Source organism: Stegostoma tigrinum, chromosome 16 (genome assembly GCF_030684315.1).
Source record: "Stegostoma tigrinum isolate sSteTig4 chromosome 16, sSteTig4.hap1, whole genome shotgun sequence".
Classification (NCBI taxonomy): Eukaryota; Metazoa; Chordata; class Chondrichthyes; order Orectolobiformes; family Stegostomatidae; genus Stegostoma; species Stegostoma tigrinum.
This window is the reverse complement of record NC_081369.1, coordinates 13,996,100-14,015,921: the sequence shown is the minus strand read 5'-3', so window position 1 is coordinate 14,015,921 and position 19,822 is coordinate 13,996,100. Positions and strand designations below refer to the sequence as shown.

The 19,822-nt window shown below is 41.8% G+C and overlaps 1 protein-coding gene across 1 annotated transcript; it reads left to right on the top strand.

Annotated features, from left to right (window-relative positions):
- Window positions 1-1,417: 1,417 nt before the first annotated feature.
- LOC125459922 (alpha-tectorin-like) lies at window positions 1,418-12,494 on the top strand. The gene is made up of 9 exons (XM_048546911.1): window positions 1,418-1,441; window positions 1,541-1,601; window positions 2,308-2,409; window positions 3,530-3,732; window positions 5,030-5,184; window positions 5,618-5,857; window positions 9,555-9,714; window positions 9,816-9,942; window positions 12,400-12,494. The coding sequence occupies exons 1-9, from the start codon at window positions 1,439-1,441 to the stop codon at window positions 12,492-12,494; spliced, it is 1,146 nt and encodes a 381-aa protein (XP_048402868.1). The 5' UTR covers window positions 1,418-1,438.
- Window positions 12,495-19,822: the final 7,328 nt, after the last annotated feature.

The window sequence follows — 19,822 nt, the reverse complement described above, 5'->3', positions numbered from 1 at the left end:
AGAAACGTTAAACAAGTTAAACCAACCAAACTCAGAAGATGAAACTCATAAAGTGAATGAATTAAAACAGAGTTAACATTTTGGGTCCAGTGACCCTTCCTCAGAGCAGGACCCTTCTGGGGAAGGGTCACCGGACCCAAAACATTAACCGTTTTTTCCTTCACAAATGCTGCCAGACCTGCTGAGCTTTTCCAGCAATGCTGTTTTTGTTCCTGATTTACAGTATCCACAGTTCTTTTGGTTTTTATTTAGAACTATGGACCAGCTTGCTTAATAAAGGAAATCCTACTGAAGAAACAAATAACATTGACACACAAAAATCCCGATGAATAGTTAGCATGGATTCCAAAAGGAAATATATTAGCTTAACCAACATAATTCAATTATTTGAAGATGTAAGAGGGAGAGTTGATAAGGATAGCACTACATATAGACTGCTCAACAGCCCTCAGTGTGCTACTACATAGGAGACTATTGATAAAGTTAAAGCATTCAGAGCCAGAGGTTAAGTCGTTTTTAAATGATAGCATTATGGATGTTGGAAATTCAATATTAATAAATCAAATGCTGCTGAAACTCAGCAGTTCTAGCAGCATTTGTGAAGAGAGAATCAGAGTTAATGTTTCGAGTTCAACATGGCTCATCTACAAGGACGGTATATATAACAAGTCACAACTGGCTAACTGGCACAATACAAGACTGAAAGAAGTGGTAAAGGGCATCTATTCAGAGTGATTGAAGTCTTTGAGCCTTGCAAAAGTCAGTGCTAGGACAACTGAGCTTGACACTTTATTATCAATGGCGGAACCAAAAGCAGATTGCTGTATTTTCGAAATTAAAACATTGAGAGTTCTTTAAAGTGAGGTTTCTTTCCAGAGGCAGGACGTACTTTCATGGATAGTAAAAGGCTTTTAGACATTCTGAGGTTGGGAAAGATGGGTTTAAATAAAAGATATTTATTTCAAGTAAGCCATTGAACGGTCAGGTTGTAACTTTGGCGGAGCCTTTTCAAAAAATGGAAATTCAGAAAACTGTTTTTCGATTTAGCGGTATTGGTGCAAACAAAACTGGGTAAGACTCTGGTGACACAACTGGACAAGATCTTTGACTCTCGATTCCGGGTAGCTACCTTGTCAACTGAATGCATAGATTGTAACAACTGGGTCCCTATCTCTTCTAAACCGTTAGCAGTTCAAGATCAGCCTGTGAACGTTAATTACAACGACGTCTCCACCTTTCAATTTCCTAAAGAGGTTTGGATTTTCGTGGTTGGTTTGAAATCGCGAATTGATTAAATCGAACCAACCGTCTTCCTGAAAGGAGAATAGAACAGCTGAGACAAATATCTTTATCTGTGGCCCCTCCCACTAACCCGCAAAGAAAATCTTGAAATTCCTTTGATCTGTGCTAGAGTAGTTGCTGAGGGAGAGATACATAAATGGTGTGTATGAGCGTGCACGGACACGGTGTATGTTTTAAGTATAGTCTCCTAGTTAGTGATCAAACAGATCACAAGATGATGTTTTATGTGTTTTTACAGGCGCTGTTCAAGGTGTTAACGCTGTTATTTTGTGGAGCTTTCATTACGATCTACGGGTCTGGTAAGTATGTCAATGAGTGAGTAACTTCTTTCGAGTAGCTAATTTTCCTCGTAGAAACCTGGTAGTGACCACTGATCTTTCCTTTCCAGTAAGTGGGTAAGCCGCGAAGAAACCTAGTAACACACCTATCACGTTATTCATATCACTGGAAATAGTATTTTTTAAAAAGACGACGTAGGTAGCAATGAACTTGTATCTTTCAATCCCCTATTTCTATTGTATTAAGAATTTTGCTAAAATGATCCTCTAGCAATCTATTTTGTACTTGCCATATGTTTTCCTCTAGGGCCTGTGGTAAAGCCACATTTGTACTCCCCAAAATGATAGGTGTAAAGTGTATTGCTTTAGTCATTTAAACTAAAACATGTTTTCTTTTAGTACTTAAATGGTTTGAAAATAAACTGTAGATTTTTTAATGAACTAAAAGGAAGCACTTCAAGTCAGGTGTGGTTTTTGTTTAGTTTTACAGACTATATCTGCTTCCATTCTTGGCTACTAACCAATTAATTAACTTCCCTCTGGAGCATAAGTTCCCCAGTAATTGACTTGAGATTGACAGAATCCAAATGGTCCCCTTGGATATTGATACAAATATTGCCTCTTTTAGTAACTCATTGTTCTCACTTGCTCGAGTGTTTATTGACTTTGGCAACAGTGAAGTAATGTGAATGTTAAACTCTGAATTTGTGTTGACTGTGTCTGACAGGTTGTGATCCCAATCTGTGTAAGAATGAAGGGATCTGCACTCTTGTAGATGATGTTGCTCAATGCAACTGTATACATGGGCTCAAAGGACCAACATGTGAAGGTAAAACTATTTGCTCTTAAGCTGAGTAGTCGCTAGGCTGAGTGTTCTCATTTTTCTGATTACTAGCTTTCAGCTCTCAGCTTCTCTCAATGTTTGGTCTGATTTTCAGTAGCAAAAATGAAAACATTTTAATGGTTTTTTACTGGTAATGAAGGTAAATAGTCCCTCTGTTAAGCTGGTAGGAAATGCAAGCTTTTCTCCTCCAATGGTGCTCTCCTTGCCCAGGTGGCTGGGACTGACCTTGCCTAGCTTGGGTCTTTATTCACTCTGGAATCAATTGTTTTCCAATAGTTATCACATCTGCCAAAGACTTTCTTTTCTAGCTAACCTTCACTACTGCTTGTTTCTCATTGTGCTACCTCATGGTAATATTGCCCAGAAATGACCTAATTTTCAATGCACAACTATTACTTTCAACTTCTTTGTCTGAACTAATACTAGACACCCTTCTGCCCCCATGTTGGAGGAATGAATCAACAAAGTAACTTACTCCAACCAAGCAATGAGCTGGCAATCATTTTCCTTCTCTGGCAACTGAAGCTTAACCAGTCTTTTTCTCAGTAACTTCCTAACCCTTTGGTCTAGGGGAGTGATGTAGTTCATTACTAAGTCGCCAGCAGGCACTCTAAGACTCTTCTCATCACTAGGAAACCAATTTCCATAGTGTTGCTTACCCATAAGGCTGACTTATTCTAATGCATTCTTGGCTGGCTTCCTACTCTTTTACATGCAAGCAAACAAACCAGCTATGTACTAATTTGGGTTGTCTTGTTAAACATATTGCTTTTCTGGTGAACAAAATCTCTTGGCAATTTCTTTTTGCTGCATCTCTCACTGGCATGCTACCTGTTAGTCCTGGTCTTGATTATTTTAAATGTAGCTACTATTGGTGACTGTTTTTCAATTATTAGCATTCTGAAATTCCTCCTAAATCTCTCTCCATACCAACTTCATCTTCTAATAACTGGAGGTTAATGGTTATACTTGCAAAAATGTATTGGTGTTCCTGCTTCAGAGTGGAAGGTCACAATAGGTTAAGATGAGTAATTTTGACTTTTTTAAAAAAAATTTCCTTCTCAATAGGAAGAGACTATTTATTTGCAATTTCTCCTCTCTCCAGATATAAAAATGGAAGTGATCTGTGAGCAGACCTACATAAAAGTGTTGGTCTCAAAAGAATACTTTGACTGGAAAAATGTAACACAGGAATCTGTGCAGTTGTTTGAGGGTCCCTGCAAAGCTACAAGAGAAACTATAAATGGAGAAGAATACTATGCTATCACAATACATCATAATTATTCCAACTGTGGTACTGTTGTAATGGTAAGGACTTAACTGAAGAAAAGTAAACATTTAAGCCAACTTTATTCTTGGCAGGATTGGTCTTGAGCAGTTTCCTGAGCTGCAGGGCAACTATTTTGTTTTGCCTGTAATTAGGCAGATTCCCATAGGAATTGTAGTTTAGTTGATCAGTAGCCAGCTGTAAACAATGATGGCTCTGATGGGTCTAGGCCCGAGGCGTCGACTTTTGTGCTCCTGGGATGCTGCTTGGCCTGCTGTGTCCATCCAGCCTCACATTTTGTTGTCTTGGAATTCTCCAGCATCTGCAGTTCCCATTATCTCTGATGGCATTAGGAACTTAGTTTGTTTCACTTCAAAGCTCTAACATTTTTTTTAAGCAAAATTCAGAATTGTGCACTTGGATACAAATTCATGTTGATACAAATCAATGAAATTAAACTGTTTTAAATACCTTTTTTAAGTATGAATGAAGATGCCTTTCCCTGAAGTTGACTTCAGTTTATATGACCTCCTTAACAGCCCATGGAATGGGGAAATAATAGTTAAGAATTTGAGAAAATGGATTAAGACTGAAGCTTTTGTTTCCAAAATGGAATCAATTGACTTGCAATTTGCAAAATTGACAGTAATTGGAACAAATCCCATTGACTCATACTAACACTTTTGCAAACTGTACAGATCTTACAGAATTTAAGCCTAAATTTAACAGCATTTAATTGGGCTTTATCTCCCAAGCTCTGAATGCTGAATTCTTCTTCTCTTCCTAGTGAAGACAAAAACCACCACTTAACTCATGACAAAAGGCAACATATCTTATCAAATTGCTCATGGCCAAAAATTGACTTTTTGAACTAGTTAGGTTTGAGGCTTATGACAGTATCAAAGACTGGTCTTGTCAGTATAGAATCACCAAAATGATGCTGGTAGACAGATTAGTGGTTGGTTAAAAGATGCTGTGGTAATGAGATGGCAGAGTTGGAGTGAGGTAGCATGTGTGTAGTCACCTGGACAGAGTTAGTGGCATAAATATGGCATAGCAGATGATGGTTAACCATCCTGGTAGTAGGAACCAAGAGGCTCTAAATATAAAAGTGTGCCTCAAATTTTTTGAGGCATTAATATGATGTCACTTGCAGCACTAGCATTATCCAATTGTATTCAGTTAACACTCTCTTGAAGTAAACTGTACTGATCTTGCAGTAAGATCACCATTCCATTAAGGAAATGAGCTTTCTGTCTGCTAATTTCCATTTCCCATACAAGTCTGGAACAAAACAGTTCAGCTTGTAGTTTCTAATGAAATTTTGTTCACTTTCAGAGTAATGCTACACACATCATGTACATGAATGGCTTGCAGACCAGACACCTGACTGGAATTATCACCAGACTTCCTTCAGAGTCAATTGACTTCACTTGTGTATACATTCGTGAAAGAAAAGTGCGACTTGATTTCCCAATACAGCCAAAAACAACGCAAGTTTCTTTATGCTTTCTGTTAAAGGGTTATCTATTTTTATTGGTGGTTTTGGTATATGCTAGTTTTTAGTAGCATGAATACAGAGTATGAAGCTTGAGCCCAATTCACTTTTAAAGCTGGTGTAGATGTGGGCACAACTCAGGTCAAGATGCTCCAATTTTCCCCACTAATGATCTGTAATACAATCAACTCTTTCTGAAGGCTCCTAGTTTTATGGCTTCTGCTGTAGTAGAAATCCAGTGTGGGTAACATATTTTGAAGTAATTTTAGGAATCTGAATCCCAATATTATGGAGGGATTAGTTTGCAGTTTCTGAAGATGCATCAATTTGGTCTTCCATGTTGGGGTATTACTGCACTGGCTAATTTCATAATGCCTAACTTTCTAGTGGAAATGATTTTGAAATTAACCAGTCTGTGGTTTCTTCAGGATTGCAGTCTTACATGTGCAAGAAGGAGTGGTCACTGTATCAATGGCCCTATACAAGAGCTCAAAGTATGAAAGTGCTTATGTGGAACTGCCAGTTCTTCCTTGGACAGAGAGGCTGTACATCAGTGTGAAAATTGAACCAGGAGAAAATAACTTTTTCGATTTGACTATTAATGATTGCTGGGCTACACCAACAAAAAATCCAGATGACTTGCCCCAGTATTACCTCATTAAGAAGGGGTAAGTATTAAGTTCAAATGGCAGTGTCTTAACATAAGGCTGGGCACTTATTTCAAATATTCATGCTGTATCATTGTAGGGTTGTGTAGTTTTAAACTGGAATTCTTTAATTGAGGTTGTGGTCAAATGGTTGAGAATGTGATTATATTCAATGAGGTGATACAGTCCTCTCAAGCATGCTCCTCCACTCAATGATCATAGCTGATCATCTGACTTCATCCATGTTCCTGCTTAATCTGTACAGGTGGTTTCTTTAGCCTAACAACCATATCTAACTTAAACATTCAATGTTTTCATCCCTACTTTTGTGATTTCTACAGGCTTTCTGGCCTGGGTGAAGAACTAACTGTCTGAAATGGTCTATCTTCTATCCTTTGGCTCCTGGTTGTTGGCACCCCAGGCACCAAATGTGCTTCCTGCATTTACCCTGTCTAAACCAGTTAGATGATGGATTTGAGACTTTCTTTCCTCCATGCCCCTCTCCATGTAATCCTAAACTTCTTCCTCTTTTTGGGATGTGGGCTGGGCATGTTTATTGCCTGTCCCTGTTGCTCCTTGTAGCTGGTGGTGGCTTGAACCACTGCAGTTCTCCTGCTATGGGTTGACTCCAATGCCATTAAGAGGGAATTCCAGGATTTTGATCCAGCAACAGTGAAGGAATGCAACATTTCCAACTCAGGATGGTGAGTGGCCTAGAGAGGAATTTAGTCTTCCCATGTATCTGCCCTTGTCCCTTTTTTAGATGGCGGTGGTTGTGGGTTTGGAATGGGGGGTCTTTGAACTTCTGTAGTGCATAGTGTAGATAGAAACTGCCTAGTGCATCCTTACTAGTTCTTCCACTTGTTGAATTGGTGTAGTTAAACTCCTGCATGCCAATCATCTTCCCTCCCTACCTCCAACCCCCTGTAAGAAACTAAAACTGTAATCAATATTTCCTTGATCTCATCCAAGGCACTATATACAGATTTTCAGCAAGAAACCACTGATCCTGTACTCTGACCCTTCATTATGAATGCCAACATAGAATTACTATCAGCACCTGTATGCTGCCTTTCCATGACTGGCATACAAGACACCAGGTCTCATTGTACCTCCTTTCCCAATCAATTGCCTGGCAAACATTTGCCACTTTCCTTCCTAGTTAAAAGGATAACACCACACTTATCTCCATGTACTTCATTTGTTTTGTATTTACCCACTTTCCTTATTTCTGCATCCTCCTCACAGCTCACCTGTCTACCCAAGACAAAGCTATAAATTGTTTCTCAATTGACTGAATAGGTGTGGTCTAAGCACTGATTCTTGTGCCATACTAACTGTCAGCTGCTAAAACCTTTTTATTCTACTTAAATTGATAGGAATCAATGACAAGACACTATCCTAATTCCACATACTGTAGTTTGGTGATCTCATGTGGGACCTTTGAGAGCCCAAGTAAGAAATATACACCAGCTCTCGCTAGTGCTACTAGTTAATCAGTTCAAGCATGATTTCCCTTTCAGTCCATATCAACTACCTGATCCTGCTTCCCAATCTGATTGTAATATGGCTACCAGCATTTCCCCACTGATGTCAGACTAACTAGTCTATAATTCCCCTATTTTTCTTGTCTCCTTTTTTCTAGACTCCTAGAGTTATACAGAATGAAAACAGACCCTCTTTGGTTCAACTTATCCATGACAACCAGATATCATAAATGAATGTAGTCCCATTTGCCAACATATCACCATATTCATCCATTTTAAAGGTTGAACGTACCATCTCCTGCACCTGGTAGCTAATTCCATATGTTCACCACCCTCTGCATGAAACAGCTGTCCCTTAAGTCCCACTTAAATCTTCCATCTCTCCCTTTAAATCAAGTCCATCTAGTTTTGGACTCTCTATCCTGGAGGAAAAGACTGTCTGTTTACCCTGTCCATGTTGCTCATTATTTTAGATTTCATAGACTTAGCCCTTGGCATCTTCCAGAGGAAAATAGCAACTGCAGCTTATTCAGCCACTCCCACCAACATTTAAATCTTTTCTGAACCCTTCAAGTTTCTCATTCATTCTATTTACATCAAGCCACAGAACTGGCCCAATGCCTGGAACCTTGTGGATGCATTGGTCATCTTTTCAATTTCTAGGCCACTTGAGTTCTCTGGGATGTATATTAGTGTCAAGGGGTTTTGGTCTGATCCCATGAATTTCCTAACACTTCACTAATGCTGATTTCTCCATGTTAGGTAACAGGTCCAGACACTTTCTTTTTTCTGAAAAGAGAGCCAAAGTCTGTAATTGATCTGCATTAAAAGCAGTATACAGCTTCAGTTTGATCTATCATGAGATCATAGCTGATTTGGGGGGAGAATTAGTCCAAAGATTAAATGTTACCTAACAAGTCTGACTTTCCTTGCTGATCTTGACTGTCAATATTTTAACTGACCCTTGATCTCTTCTGAGAGCCACAAATTTGAAGGCTAGGAGGAATGGGTGACATGCTCAAGATCACACTAATCCTATTGACCAAGATTGTTGTGTCAAACCACCCCCCCACCAAGAATTTTCAGTGCTTTTTTCCTTGTTTTGCAGTGGGGGGGATAGGGGTAGTCAGTTAGCTCTAGGTGCTGGACAACTGATTTCAGTGAAGCCAAGAGCATGGTTCAATTCCCAGATCAGTGGTTACTATGAATGACTAACAGCAATTTATTTTCCCTCTTGGCTGACATCAGTTTGAGTAGCTTTAGTCTGCTTAGGACTGTAGTGGCTTTACATTCCAATTTGCTAAACTTGGATATTAACCAATTTTGAGTGATGCACTAGGAACCCCCCAAATATTTGTGCAGCTTTCTGGTGTTCTTTTATCTACTTAAAGTAAGACTCCTCTACTTCTAGACTTGGGTGCACAATTTGTCATCTTCACCCTTTGCAATATTACAAAAGGCTAACTATGCTCATCTCAGTCAGACTTCTGACCTAATCAGGGTAAGGATCTTTCTAATCTTAAATACAGCTGAACTTGCAACTTAGCACTTATTTTACAAGTGTTTTCATTTAGATCCAATTATGACCAGCACAAATTGTGGCAAAATGGCTAAGGTGGTGGATTAGAAATGCATTTGGGTGTTCCAATCCCCTGTGTTTAGTGTCTGTGGTTAATGCTGTTGTCACAGCACCAGGGACCTGGGTTCGATTCCAGCCTTGGGTGACTGGTGTGCCAGTGGAATTTCCATGTCCTGTGGGTTTCCTGAGTGCAAAGATATGCAGGTTTGGTGGATTGGCCTGCCAAATGTCCCTGTAGTGTCTAGGGACAAGGCAGGCATGAGTCTGAGTGGGATGTTGATCAGGAGGTTGGAGTGGACTCTGGGCCACTCTGCCTGGCTCAATCTAAATAGATTATTGTACTTGCATAATCCATTCCTTAAAAGGAAAACCAGTTTTGATGGTCACAAGGTGGTGACCTGGATGAACACTAGGCTGAGCAGCAACTTTCAGATCTGGACCCAGCAGAAAGCAAATGGCCAAATGTTGGCTTTTGCAGTTTAAATTGCCCACTGAAATTTTGACCAACTAGTTTCTAACTGTTAGAAGGCAGCATTTTATCTCTAAACTAGTCCTTATTACTCCATTCATGGAATGGACAATGTTGGCCCTGTAAAGCATGCTAACAAACTGTACTTAATCCACTGATCATAATCTTGCTTCTGTTTGCTAGATGCCCTGTTGATGACACTGTGCAGTATCACAATCAAATTGGAAATGAGACCATGGCAAACTTCAGTGTGCAGATGTTTCGATTTGTGAAACATCCAGTTGTTTTCTTACATTGCAGAACTGAAATTTGTGCGGTCAGCAGCCTGGAGCCTTGCATGATTGTAAGTTTGTCAAACTGTTAAACATAAAACTGAAATTTACCCACCCTTCAGCAATGTAACTGTTAAGCAATATTAATCTAATACTGTGTAATTACCTTCAGGACTGTGCTGGCCTACCATCCATGAAAGCCAAAAGAGATGCTAATACTCAATATGAAAGCCTATTGACCTATGGACCTATTCATTGGACTCATTCTGGGACAAATGTATACAAAGTTGGCAAACCTAGTAAGTTCTGCACATCTAGGATAAAAGTATGCCTCAGAGTTTAGTCATCACTTAAGGATACTCTGAGCTTCTAGTTGAATCCAGCATTTGTTGTACAGGTTAATAGAATCTCATGCCAAAAGACAGAATTCTGTTTCTCATAGTCAATGCCTGAAGTAGTGACATTAGCCAAAAGTCACTCTTAAATCCTTCTCTTTGACCACGATCCCCCAAACTTTTCCAGTCTTCAGTGGAAGACAGGAGTAGCAACCCAACAATCGGAGTCAGGGGGCAGTGAGTGTATGGCAGGCATCACTAGTGCTAGAAAAGGTAAAAGGTCTAAAAATTGATAAATCTCCTGGCCCCAATGGGCTATATCAGAGTTCTGAGGGAGGTGGCTGAAGAAATAGCGGAGGCTTTGGTTGTGATCTTTCAAAGTCACTAGAGTCTGGCCAAGTCCTAGATGATTGGAAAATTGCTGTTGTAACCCTTTTAAGAAAGGATCAAGACAAAAGATGGAAAAAATTTTATAGGCTGATTAGCTTAACCTCAGAGGTTAAAATTCTAGAATCCACTGCCAAGGATGAGACTTCTAAATTCCTAGAAGTTCAGGGCCAGGTTAGAACAAGTCAGCATGGATTTAGTAAGGGGAGGTCAGGTCTGACAAACCTGTTAGAATTCTTTGAAGAGGTAACAAGTATGTTAGACCAGGGAAACCCAGTAGATGTTATCTATCTAGACTACCAAAAGGCCTTTGATATGGTGTCTCACAGGAGGCTGCTGAGCAAGGTGACGGCCCATGGTGTTTGAGGTGAGCTACTGGCTTGGATTGAGCATTAGCTGTCTGACAGAAGGCAAAGTTGGAATAACAGGCTCTCTTCAGAATGGCAATTGGTGTCCTGCAGGGTTCAGTGGGGCCACAGCTGTTTACCTGTATATTAATGATCTGGATGAAGGGACTAGGGGCATTCTGAAATTTGCTGATATGAAGATAGGTGGACAGGCAGGTAGTACTGAGGAGGTGGGGAAGCTGCAGGAAGATTTACAGTTTAGGAGAGTAGTCCAGGAAATGGCTGAAATTCAACATGAGCAAATGCAAGGTTTTGCACTCTTTCGGGGGGGGGGGGCGAGGAGGGGGGGGGGGGGGGGGGGGGGCGAGGAGTGGAAATACAGGCATACTAAATACCACATGGTGAGAATTCATGAAGCAGAAGTACAAGGGGATCTGGGAGTGTTGGTCCAGGATTCTTTAAAGGTTAACTTGCAAGTAGAGTCTGATTAAGAAAGCGAATGTAATGTTTCTGCCTTTAAAGGTTGGAATAAAAAAAGCGGTGATTTACTTCTGAGACTTTAAAAAGGTCTAATTAGGCCCCACTTAGAATACTGCAGCCAATTTTGGGCCCCACACCTCAGGAAGGATATACTGGCACTGGAGCATGTCCAGGAGAGATTCTCAGATGATCCCTGGAATGGTAGGTTTAACGTACAATGAACAGCTAGGAATCCTGGGATTATCTTCACTCTTCTTCTTTTAGAAGGTTGAGGGGAGATATAATAGAAACTTAGAAGATGATGCATGGCTTAGAAAGGGTGGGTGCTGAGATGTCCTTTCGGTTAGGTGGGGAGATTAGGAACTGTGGGCACAGCCTTAGAATTCAAGGGGGTAAATTCAAAATGGAAATGAGGAGACATTTCTTCAACCAGAGTGGTGGGCCTGTGGAATTGCTACAGAGCACAGTGGAGGCCAGGATGTTAAATGCCTTCAAGGCAGAGATTGATTAATTCTTGATCCCACAAGGAATCAAGAGCTATCGGGAGAATGCAGGTGAAATGCCCATCAGCCATGATTAATTGGCAGTGAACTCAATGGGCCAAATGGCCTTCCACTCATCCCATTTATGGCCTTTATGGTCAAAATGGGAGGCTGTGGTCCCTCAATGCATAGACACTTATCATTGTCTCCAGGTGCCCCTCTGAAGTGCACTTCACTTTAAGCAAGCAGATCATACTCTGGACACCATCTGGTCACAATCATGGTGGGTGACCTCCCTTGGGAATTGCTTGCTAGGGCAGCTCATTGCGTTGAGGGCTATATTCAGCCAAGGTTGGTTGTTTGGATCTGGATTCTCATGGGCTAGACCACTTTAAGGTTAGATGTCATAAAGAGCATCATTAAACATTTTTAAGCTACATTTGAGTTTGTTCAAGATCTAAAATTCCAATGTCAACTGTTTATGGTAGGATTTAAATCCATGATTCTTGGCCACTAGCCTGTGGGTCCTGGATTAATTTCATTTTAATTTCCTGATACAATCCAGTGTCTGAAACTGGTTAGTTTGACAATCTTTAAGGTTTCTTGGCTGATAATGTCTTGGTTCTTTAGCTGAACTTTGTCTTCCTCTAAACATTGCCAGTGTTTAAAGAAGCAAAAAACAATAGTTTTGGCAGAAACTAATGTAATTCCTTTTCCTTCTACAGACTTGATGCTTGCTACTGTTCCTGGCATTGCTGTGATATCTGCCATGGTGTTCTTTGTCCTTGCTGTTACTTTGGCTAAAGTCATCAGAAAGTGAGACTAAGCTGCAGTCAAAATTTAATGTAAAGAATAAACTTAAAATAAAGTAGCCAATATGCATAACATTGTGGATCAGAAAGTTTAGTCTGCACTTCAATCACTTTTATTGGGTTTCACATAGTTTTATAATACTAAAATTGGTTAACTTGAGTAACATTAAACTTTTGAACACTAACTGAACCCCACTATGGCTAACTTTAGCCAATGTAGGTTTCTAACCACAGCCTGTTTGTTTTTTAAAAGCACACTTTGTCTGTGCTGGCTATCGAACATTTATCACAGAGCCAGACCCTTTGGTCCAACCAGTTCATGCTGAGTGTAATCCCAAATTAAACAAGTCATCTGGAGGGATGTGGGCCAGGTGCAGACAAAACACTCTGATTTGTGTGCTTGTTTCTAGTGTCTTAAAACATAGCCACAGTCCCCACTTCCTGTAATAGTCCATTCCACACATGAACCACTCAATTGCTTCAGCCTTATTAAAATATCTAACCTCATAAGATGCCTCCAGTCTGGAAATCCCCCACCTCCTCAAGACACCTGCCATTCACCCTGTCTAACTGTCTCACTTTATAAACCTCAAGTCAATGCTCCAGCCTCTATTTTAATTCCCTTTCCTGAAACTACTTCTGAACCCTCCTCAGCTTATTCTTTCTATAAACAGGGTCACCAGAAGTGAACACAGGCCTCAATGTGCTGTACACCCCCAACGTAAGTCCAACTCCAAATTCAAAGGTCTGAGAATGAAGGTAAACATAGTAAATGTCTTAACTAACTTTTTATCCAAGTACACAAAGCCCTAGGTCTCATTCTAAAACACTGACAAAGGCATTTAATGTTTCACCAAATGGAATCCTCACTTGGCTAAACAAAATGCCAGCTTTCATTTCTTGGCCCATTGACCCTTTTGATTAACATCTTTGTAATCTTAGATAACCACCTTCACTGTCCACTCTACCATATTCTTTGTCATCTTCAAACTTGATAACAATGTTTCCTAGATAGTTAGAACTGCAGATGCTGGAGAATCTGAGATAACAAGGTGTAGAGCTGGATGGACACAGCAGATAAAGCAGAATCGGGAGCAGGAAAGTTGATGTTTTGGCCTAGACCCTTCAAGAAACAAGTTTCTATGTTTAAACATAAGTGGACCTCATGATTCCTGTGGAACACCACTGGTCACAGGTTGAGACTCAAACAACCCCACACTCTACCTGTCTTCTACCATCAAATCAATTTTCACTTGTAGTGACAAGGCCCCCTGACTCCCATTTGATCTAATTGACTAATTAGTCTACCCCACAAACCTTGTCCATGTCTCCTTGGCTCTGCCATCAATCTTGGTTACTTTATCAACTGAAATAATTTTATTCTTAATCATCACACAAATATGCTGTCTACATCCAATAATTCCTTGCTTCTCCAAATGCATGTAAATCCATCTTTTGAGTTACTTCCCACAACTTCACTGCTACTGAAGTTAGTTTCAGGTCTGTAGTTCCCAGGTTTCTCCTTGCCGCCTAGTTAAGGCACATATGCCAATCCAGCTGGTCAGCACCTCACCCATATTTATAAATGAAACAAGTATTTCCACAAGGCCCCTGAAATTTCTGCCCTAAACTCCCCACAAAGTCCAAGAATACACTTGACCAGGTCCCAGACATTCATTCCACACTTTTTGTTGTCTAAGACCTTCAACACTAACTCCGTGATCTGCAATGACAAGGTGTAGAGCTGGATGAACACAGCAGGCCCAGCAACAGGAAGGCTGATCTTTCAGGCCTAGACCCAAGCAGTTTTCAAAATATGAATTTGTTCTTGAGCTGCTGTTTTTGTCCACTGTAAAAACTGATATTGATGTCAGCCTTCCTGCTCCTTTGCTGCCTGGCCTGCTGAGTTCATCCAGCTCTATGCTGTGTTGTCTCCGACTTCACCATTTGCCATTCTTGCTATTTCTGATCCAGTTGTTTGTGTATTGAGGGTTCCTGCCTCTACTACCCATAAGCAGGGAATTCCAGATAACCACCACCCTCTGGGTGAAAATTGTTTATCCTTAAATTCTTTAAACTTGTTCACATACAAAACTGACTCGAACTTTCCTCTATCTATCCAGACAATGCCACAAAACTGTTTTTAAACAGCTGTTTTTAAAACAGAGCCCAACTTTTAGCCGCCTTCTGAAGAGAACACCCTCAGCCTACCTAGTCTTATAGCTGAGCCACTGCAGCCCATGCAACTACTTGATGAATCTCTCCTGCACTCTATAGTGGACAGAAAATATTCAACATGGTGCTCGGTTATGAGTGGTGCACCTTAAGGATCAGTTCTGGGTCCTCTTGTATTTGTGCTTTTTGTAAATTACTTGGATGTAGGAGTGGCAGGGTGGACTAGAGTTCATGGCTGATATGAAGGTGGGTTGAGTTGCGCATGGTGCGGAGGGCTGTTCTAGGTTTCAAAGGGAGATTGATAGGATGCAGAGGTGATTAATGAGAACTGCAGATGCTGGAGAATCCAAGATAACCAAGTGTGGAGCTGGATGAACACAGCAGGCCCAGGAGCACAAAAGCTGACGTTTCAGGCCTAGACCCTTCATCAGAGATCTAGGCCCAAAACGTCAGCTTTTGTTATCTTGTTAAGATGCAGAGCTGGGCTGAGAAGTGGCAGATGGAGTTTAACCCTGAAAAGTGAGGTGATTCATTTTGTAAGGACAAATTTTGAAAGCAAAATATAGGGTTAACAAACTTGGTAGTGTGGAGGAACAGAGGGATCTTGGGATTCATGTCCACAGTTCTCTGAAAGTTGCCCCCACCCAGGTGGATAGAGTTGTTAAGGTGTATGGTGTGTTAGCTTTCATTAATAGAGGGATTGAGTTCAAGAGCCACTAAGCTATGCTCCAGCTATTCAAAGGCCTGGTTTGGCCATATTTGGAGTATTGTGCCCAGTTCTGGTTGCCATGTTACAGGAAAGATGTGGAAACTTTGGAAAAGGCACAGCGGAAACTTACCAGGATGTTGCCTGGAATGGAGGGAAGGCCTTACGAGGAAAGGTTAAGAGAGCTTGGGCTTTCTCTTTAGAATGATGAAGGATGAGATACGACTTGATAGAGGTGTACAAAATGATCAGAGGTATAGATAGTGGATAGCCAGAGATCTTTTCCTAGGGTGGAGGTAGCTATTATGAGGGCTCGTACTTTTAAAGTAAGTGGAGGTAGTTAGCAGGGAGACATCAGAAGTAGGTTCTTTACTCAGAGCAGTAGGGGTGTAGAATGCATTGCTGGAGAGGGTAGTGGAGTTGGCCTCATTAGGGGCATTTATTCAGCTATTAAATAGGCATATGGATTATAGTATAAGGTAACAGTGGAGGTTAGATCTTAAGTTTAGGATAAAAGTTTGGCACAACATTTGTGGGCCGAGGGGCCCGTACTGTTCTATGTTCTATAGAAAGTATGTAATTGCATTGTAATGTGGTAACCACAACTGTACCCAGCACTCCACTGTGGTCTAGTTAGCATTGTATACAGCTTCATTACAACCTTTTCTTGCTTTTACATTCAATACTTAGCCAATTTTAAACAATCCCATATGCTGTCTTGACACCCTTTCTATTTACCTGTTCTGTTGCCTTCAAGGATCAATGAATATACATACCACGGTCTCTCTGTTCCTGTTGACTTCCTTTCATCAAACTCCACTATAACTCTGCTTTTAAATCTACTCCTGCTCTACAGATCCAATGCAGATCATCTGGCCAAACACAAAATATCTGAAATGAGATATTGACTGAGGAAAGAAATATCAGAATGGAGGGACTTGACCTCTAGAATGAGGTGCTGTTCATTCAGCTTGTTTAGCTTCACTGCAGCAGGCTGTTAACAAGAGCACAGTGATTATAATGAAACAAAGAACTGCAGCTGCTGGAAATTTGAAACAAAACCAAATTGCTGGAGAAACTCAGCAGGGCTGGCAGCATTTGGGCAGAGGGAAGTGGGGTTAACATTTGAACTCCGGTGAGCTGCCTTTAGAATTGTTGAGGGCTGTTTATTGAAACAAGTGACTGATGGTTCACTCATGTTTCTAAGCAGATTTCTTCTGCAAAGAAGTCCCTAGGTTTGCATTTGGGCGGTCTGTTTGATGCACTGCTCCCTGTTGATGAGATGAATAGAGACGAGGTGACCACTCAGGCTGCAATCGTGACTGCTAAACCCCTGGTCGTTTCAGATTTCAGTACAAGATCCTGCTCTCCAACTCTATCTCAGGCCTGCTGCAGTGTTCCAGCAAAGCTCAATGAAGGCTCAAACATTAGTGTATGCACTCCTTTGACAGCCTGCTGGACTTAGATTCAACTTGATCACTAACTTTCTAGGCTTCGTTTTGATTTTTCTATCCCCTCCACCTCAAGTGATTCTGATCCTGTTTATATTTTTCCTTTGTCATAGTTGACAATTTAAAAAAAATGTTCTTGTGAAATAGCAATAGAATAAAATTTTCTATTACTTCATCTGATTAAAACCAGAACACACTTCACTACAAATCTGTTAGCATGGATGATGCCAGGACTTTTTCTAGCCCTTGTTTAACGTGACAGTTGGTCAGGAACAGGAAGCCATCCTATAAATGTTCAACAGGGCATTGGATAAATGAGTACATGGTGATAAAGTTAGAGGGAACATGGGATAAGAATAGGCCTTACAAATTTTTTCAAACAGCTGAGCTGTTAGAGTCCAAGATAATCAGATTTTCTTTTCCCTTTATTTTTCTACCCCCACCTCCCCCCCCCCCCCCCCCCCCACCGCCTCGGGCTATTGGTGCAGCTGTGTTCTGTTGTGAAAATCAGAATTAGTCAATGTCCAGTGAAGGTTTTTGGAGAATTTGTTGACAATTCTTGTACCCAACAGGTGAAGGATGAATGTCAATTGTCTTTATTTCATTCCCAGTTTGCAATTTGCTGAGCACTGCACTGAAACAAATCATCCTAACGTTTAAAGCCATTGGCCAAGGTCTACCATCTTCAATGATATTCACTTTTTAAGGTCACAAGGTTTAATTTTTATTCATTCATGGGACATGGGTGTTGCTGGCGAGGCCAATATTTACTGCTGTCTCTTGTGATCCTTGAAGGTGGTGAGCTGCCACCTATGAATCATCGCAGTTCATGTGGGAGTGGTCTGTCTGGTTTCATTTCTCTGAGATGTTGTAGTGTTGTTACAACTGAATGGCAGGTGAGAGTCAACCACATTACTCGTAAGCCTGGAGTTAACATGTCGGCCAGACCACGTAAGGACGGCAGATCTGCTTCCCTGAAGAGCACTAGTGAACCAGATGGGATTTTTCTGACAACCAGCAATGGTTTCATGCTTATCAATGAACATCAGGAATCGAAAGTCTGGTGAATTCAAATCCCCCCATCTGCAAACCCAGGTCCCTGGAACATTAGTGATAATAGGAACTGCAGATGCTGGAGAATCCAAGATAACAAAGTGTAAAGCTGGATGAACACAGCAGGCCAAGCAGCATCTTGGGAGCACAAAAGCTGACGTTTCGGGCCTAGACTCTGATGAAGGGTCCAGGCCTGAAACATCAGCTTTTGTGCTCCTGAGATGCTGCTTGGCCTGCTGTGTTCATCCAGCTTCACACTTTGTTATCCCTGGAACATTAGCCAAGTTTCCGCATTAACAGTTCACAACAGTATCACTAGACCATCACCTCAATGTTCAAAAGCCCTGGCACCATCTACATTAAAACAGCATGTTTTGGCACCATTTCTAACATTCATTTCCTTCACGACTGACACAATGGCAAATCGTGTACCATGTACATAGTAGTCATGGGGAAATACAGCATAGAAACTGACTCTTCAGCCCATCAAGTGTGCAACAGTCATAAACAACTGCCTAACTATAATCTACATCTCCAATCCGACCCCACCACCCAAGCCATTTTTCCATCCTCACCCTTGTCTGCTTTCCGGAGAGACCACTCTCTCCGCGACTCCCTTGTCCGCTCCACACTCCTCTCCAACCCCAGCACACCCGGCACCTTCCCCTGCAACCGCAGGAAGTGCTACACCTGCCCCCACACCTCCTCCCTCACCCCTATCCCAGGCCCCAAGATGACTATCCATATTAAGCAGATGATCACCTGCACATCTGCCCACGTGTTATACTGTATCCATTGTAGCCGATGTGGCTTCCTCTACATTGGGGAAACCAAGCGGAGGCTTGGGGACTGCTTTGCAGAACACCTCAGCTCGGTTCGCAACAAACAACTGCACCTCCCAGTCGCGAACCATTTTAACTCCCCCTCCCATTCCACGACATGTCCATCATGGGCCTCCTGCAGTGCCACAATGATGCCACCCGAAGGTTGCAAGAACAGCAACTCATATTCCGCTTGGGAACCTTGCAGCCCAATGGTATCAATGTGGACTTCACAAGCTTCAAAATCTCCCCTTCCCCCACCGCATCCCAAAACCAGCCCAGCTCAACCCCTCCCCCTCCCCGCATCCCAAAACCAGCCCAGCCTGTCTCTGCCTCCCTGACCTGTTCTTCCTCTCACCTATCCCTTCCTCCCACCTCAAGCTGCACCTCCATCTCCTACCTACTAACCTCATCCCACCTCCTTGACCTGTCCATCTTCCCTGGACTGATCTACCCCCTCCCTACCTCCCCACCTATACTCTCCTCTCCACCTATCTTCAGCGTTTGTGCTCCTGAGATGCTGCTTGGCCTGCTGTGTTCATCCAGCTTCATACTTTGTTGCCTAACTGTACCAATCCCTTTTGGAGGGATAGAGGCCAAACGCTGGCAAATGGGACCAGATCCATTTAGGAAGAAGATTTCTGTTTCTGTGCTCTGGAGACGGACCATCAATGAACTGCAGTGAAAGAACACAGTGGGCGGATATAGTGGAGGCTATTGGGTAGGACTGGCACTGATGGGTGAATGAGATAACAAAGTGTGGCATTGGACGAACACAGCGGGCCAAACAGCATCTCAGGAGCACAAAAGCTGACGTTTCGGGCCAAGACCCTTCATCATCTACGCCCAAAATGTCAGCTTTTGTGCTCCTCTGATGCTGCTTGGCCTGCTGCGTTCATCCAGCTCCACACCTTGTTATCTCGGATTCTCCAGCATCTGCAGTTCCCATTCTCTCTGATGCGTGAACGGTTGGTTTCAAAATCTTTAGTTTTGCAGGTTGGGTGAGATTTGCAATCGGTGGCAAGCCCTGGCATGACCCTCAGCAGCCCCGGGTCGGGGAGGGTAAGAGGTGCTATCCTTGTGACTGAAGTGGTGCCGGAGGACAGCTCAGTACCACCTCCTCCAGGCCA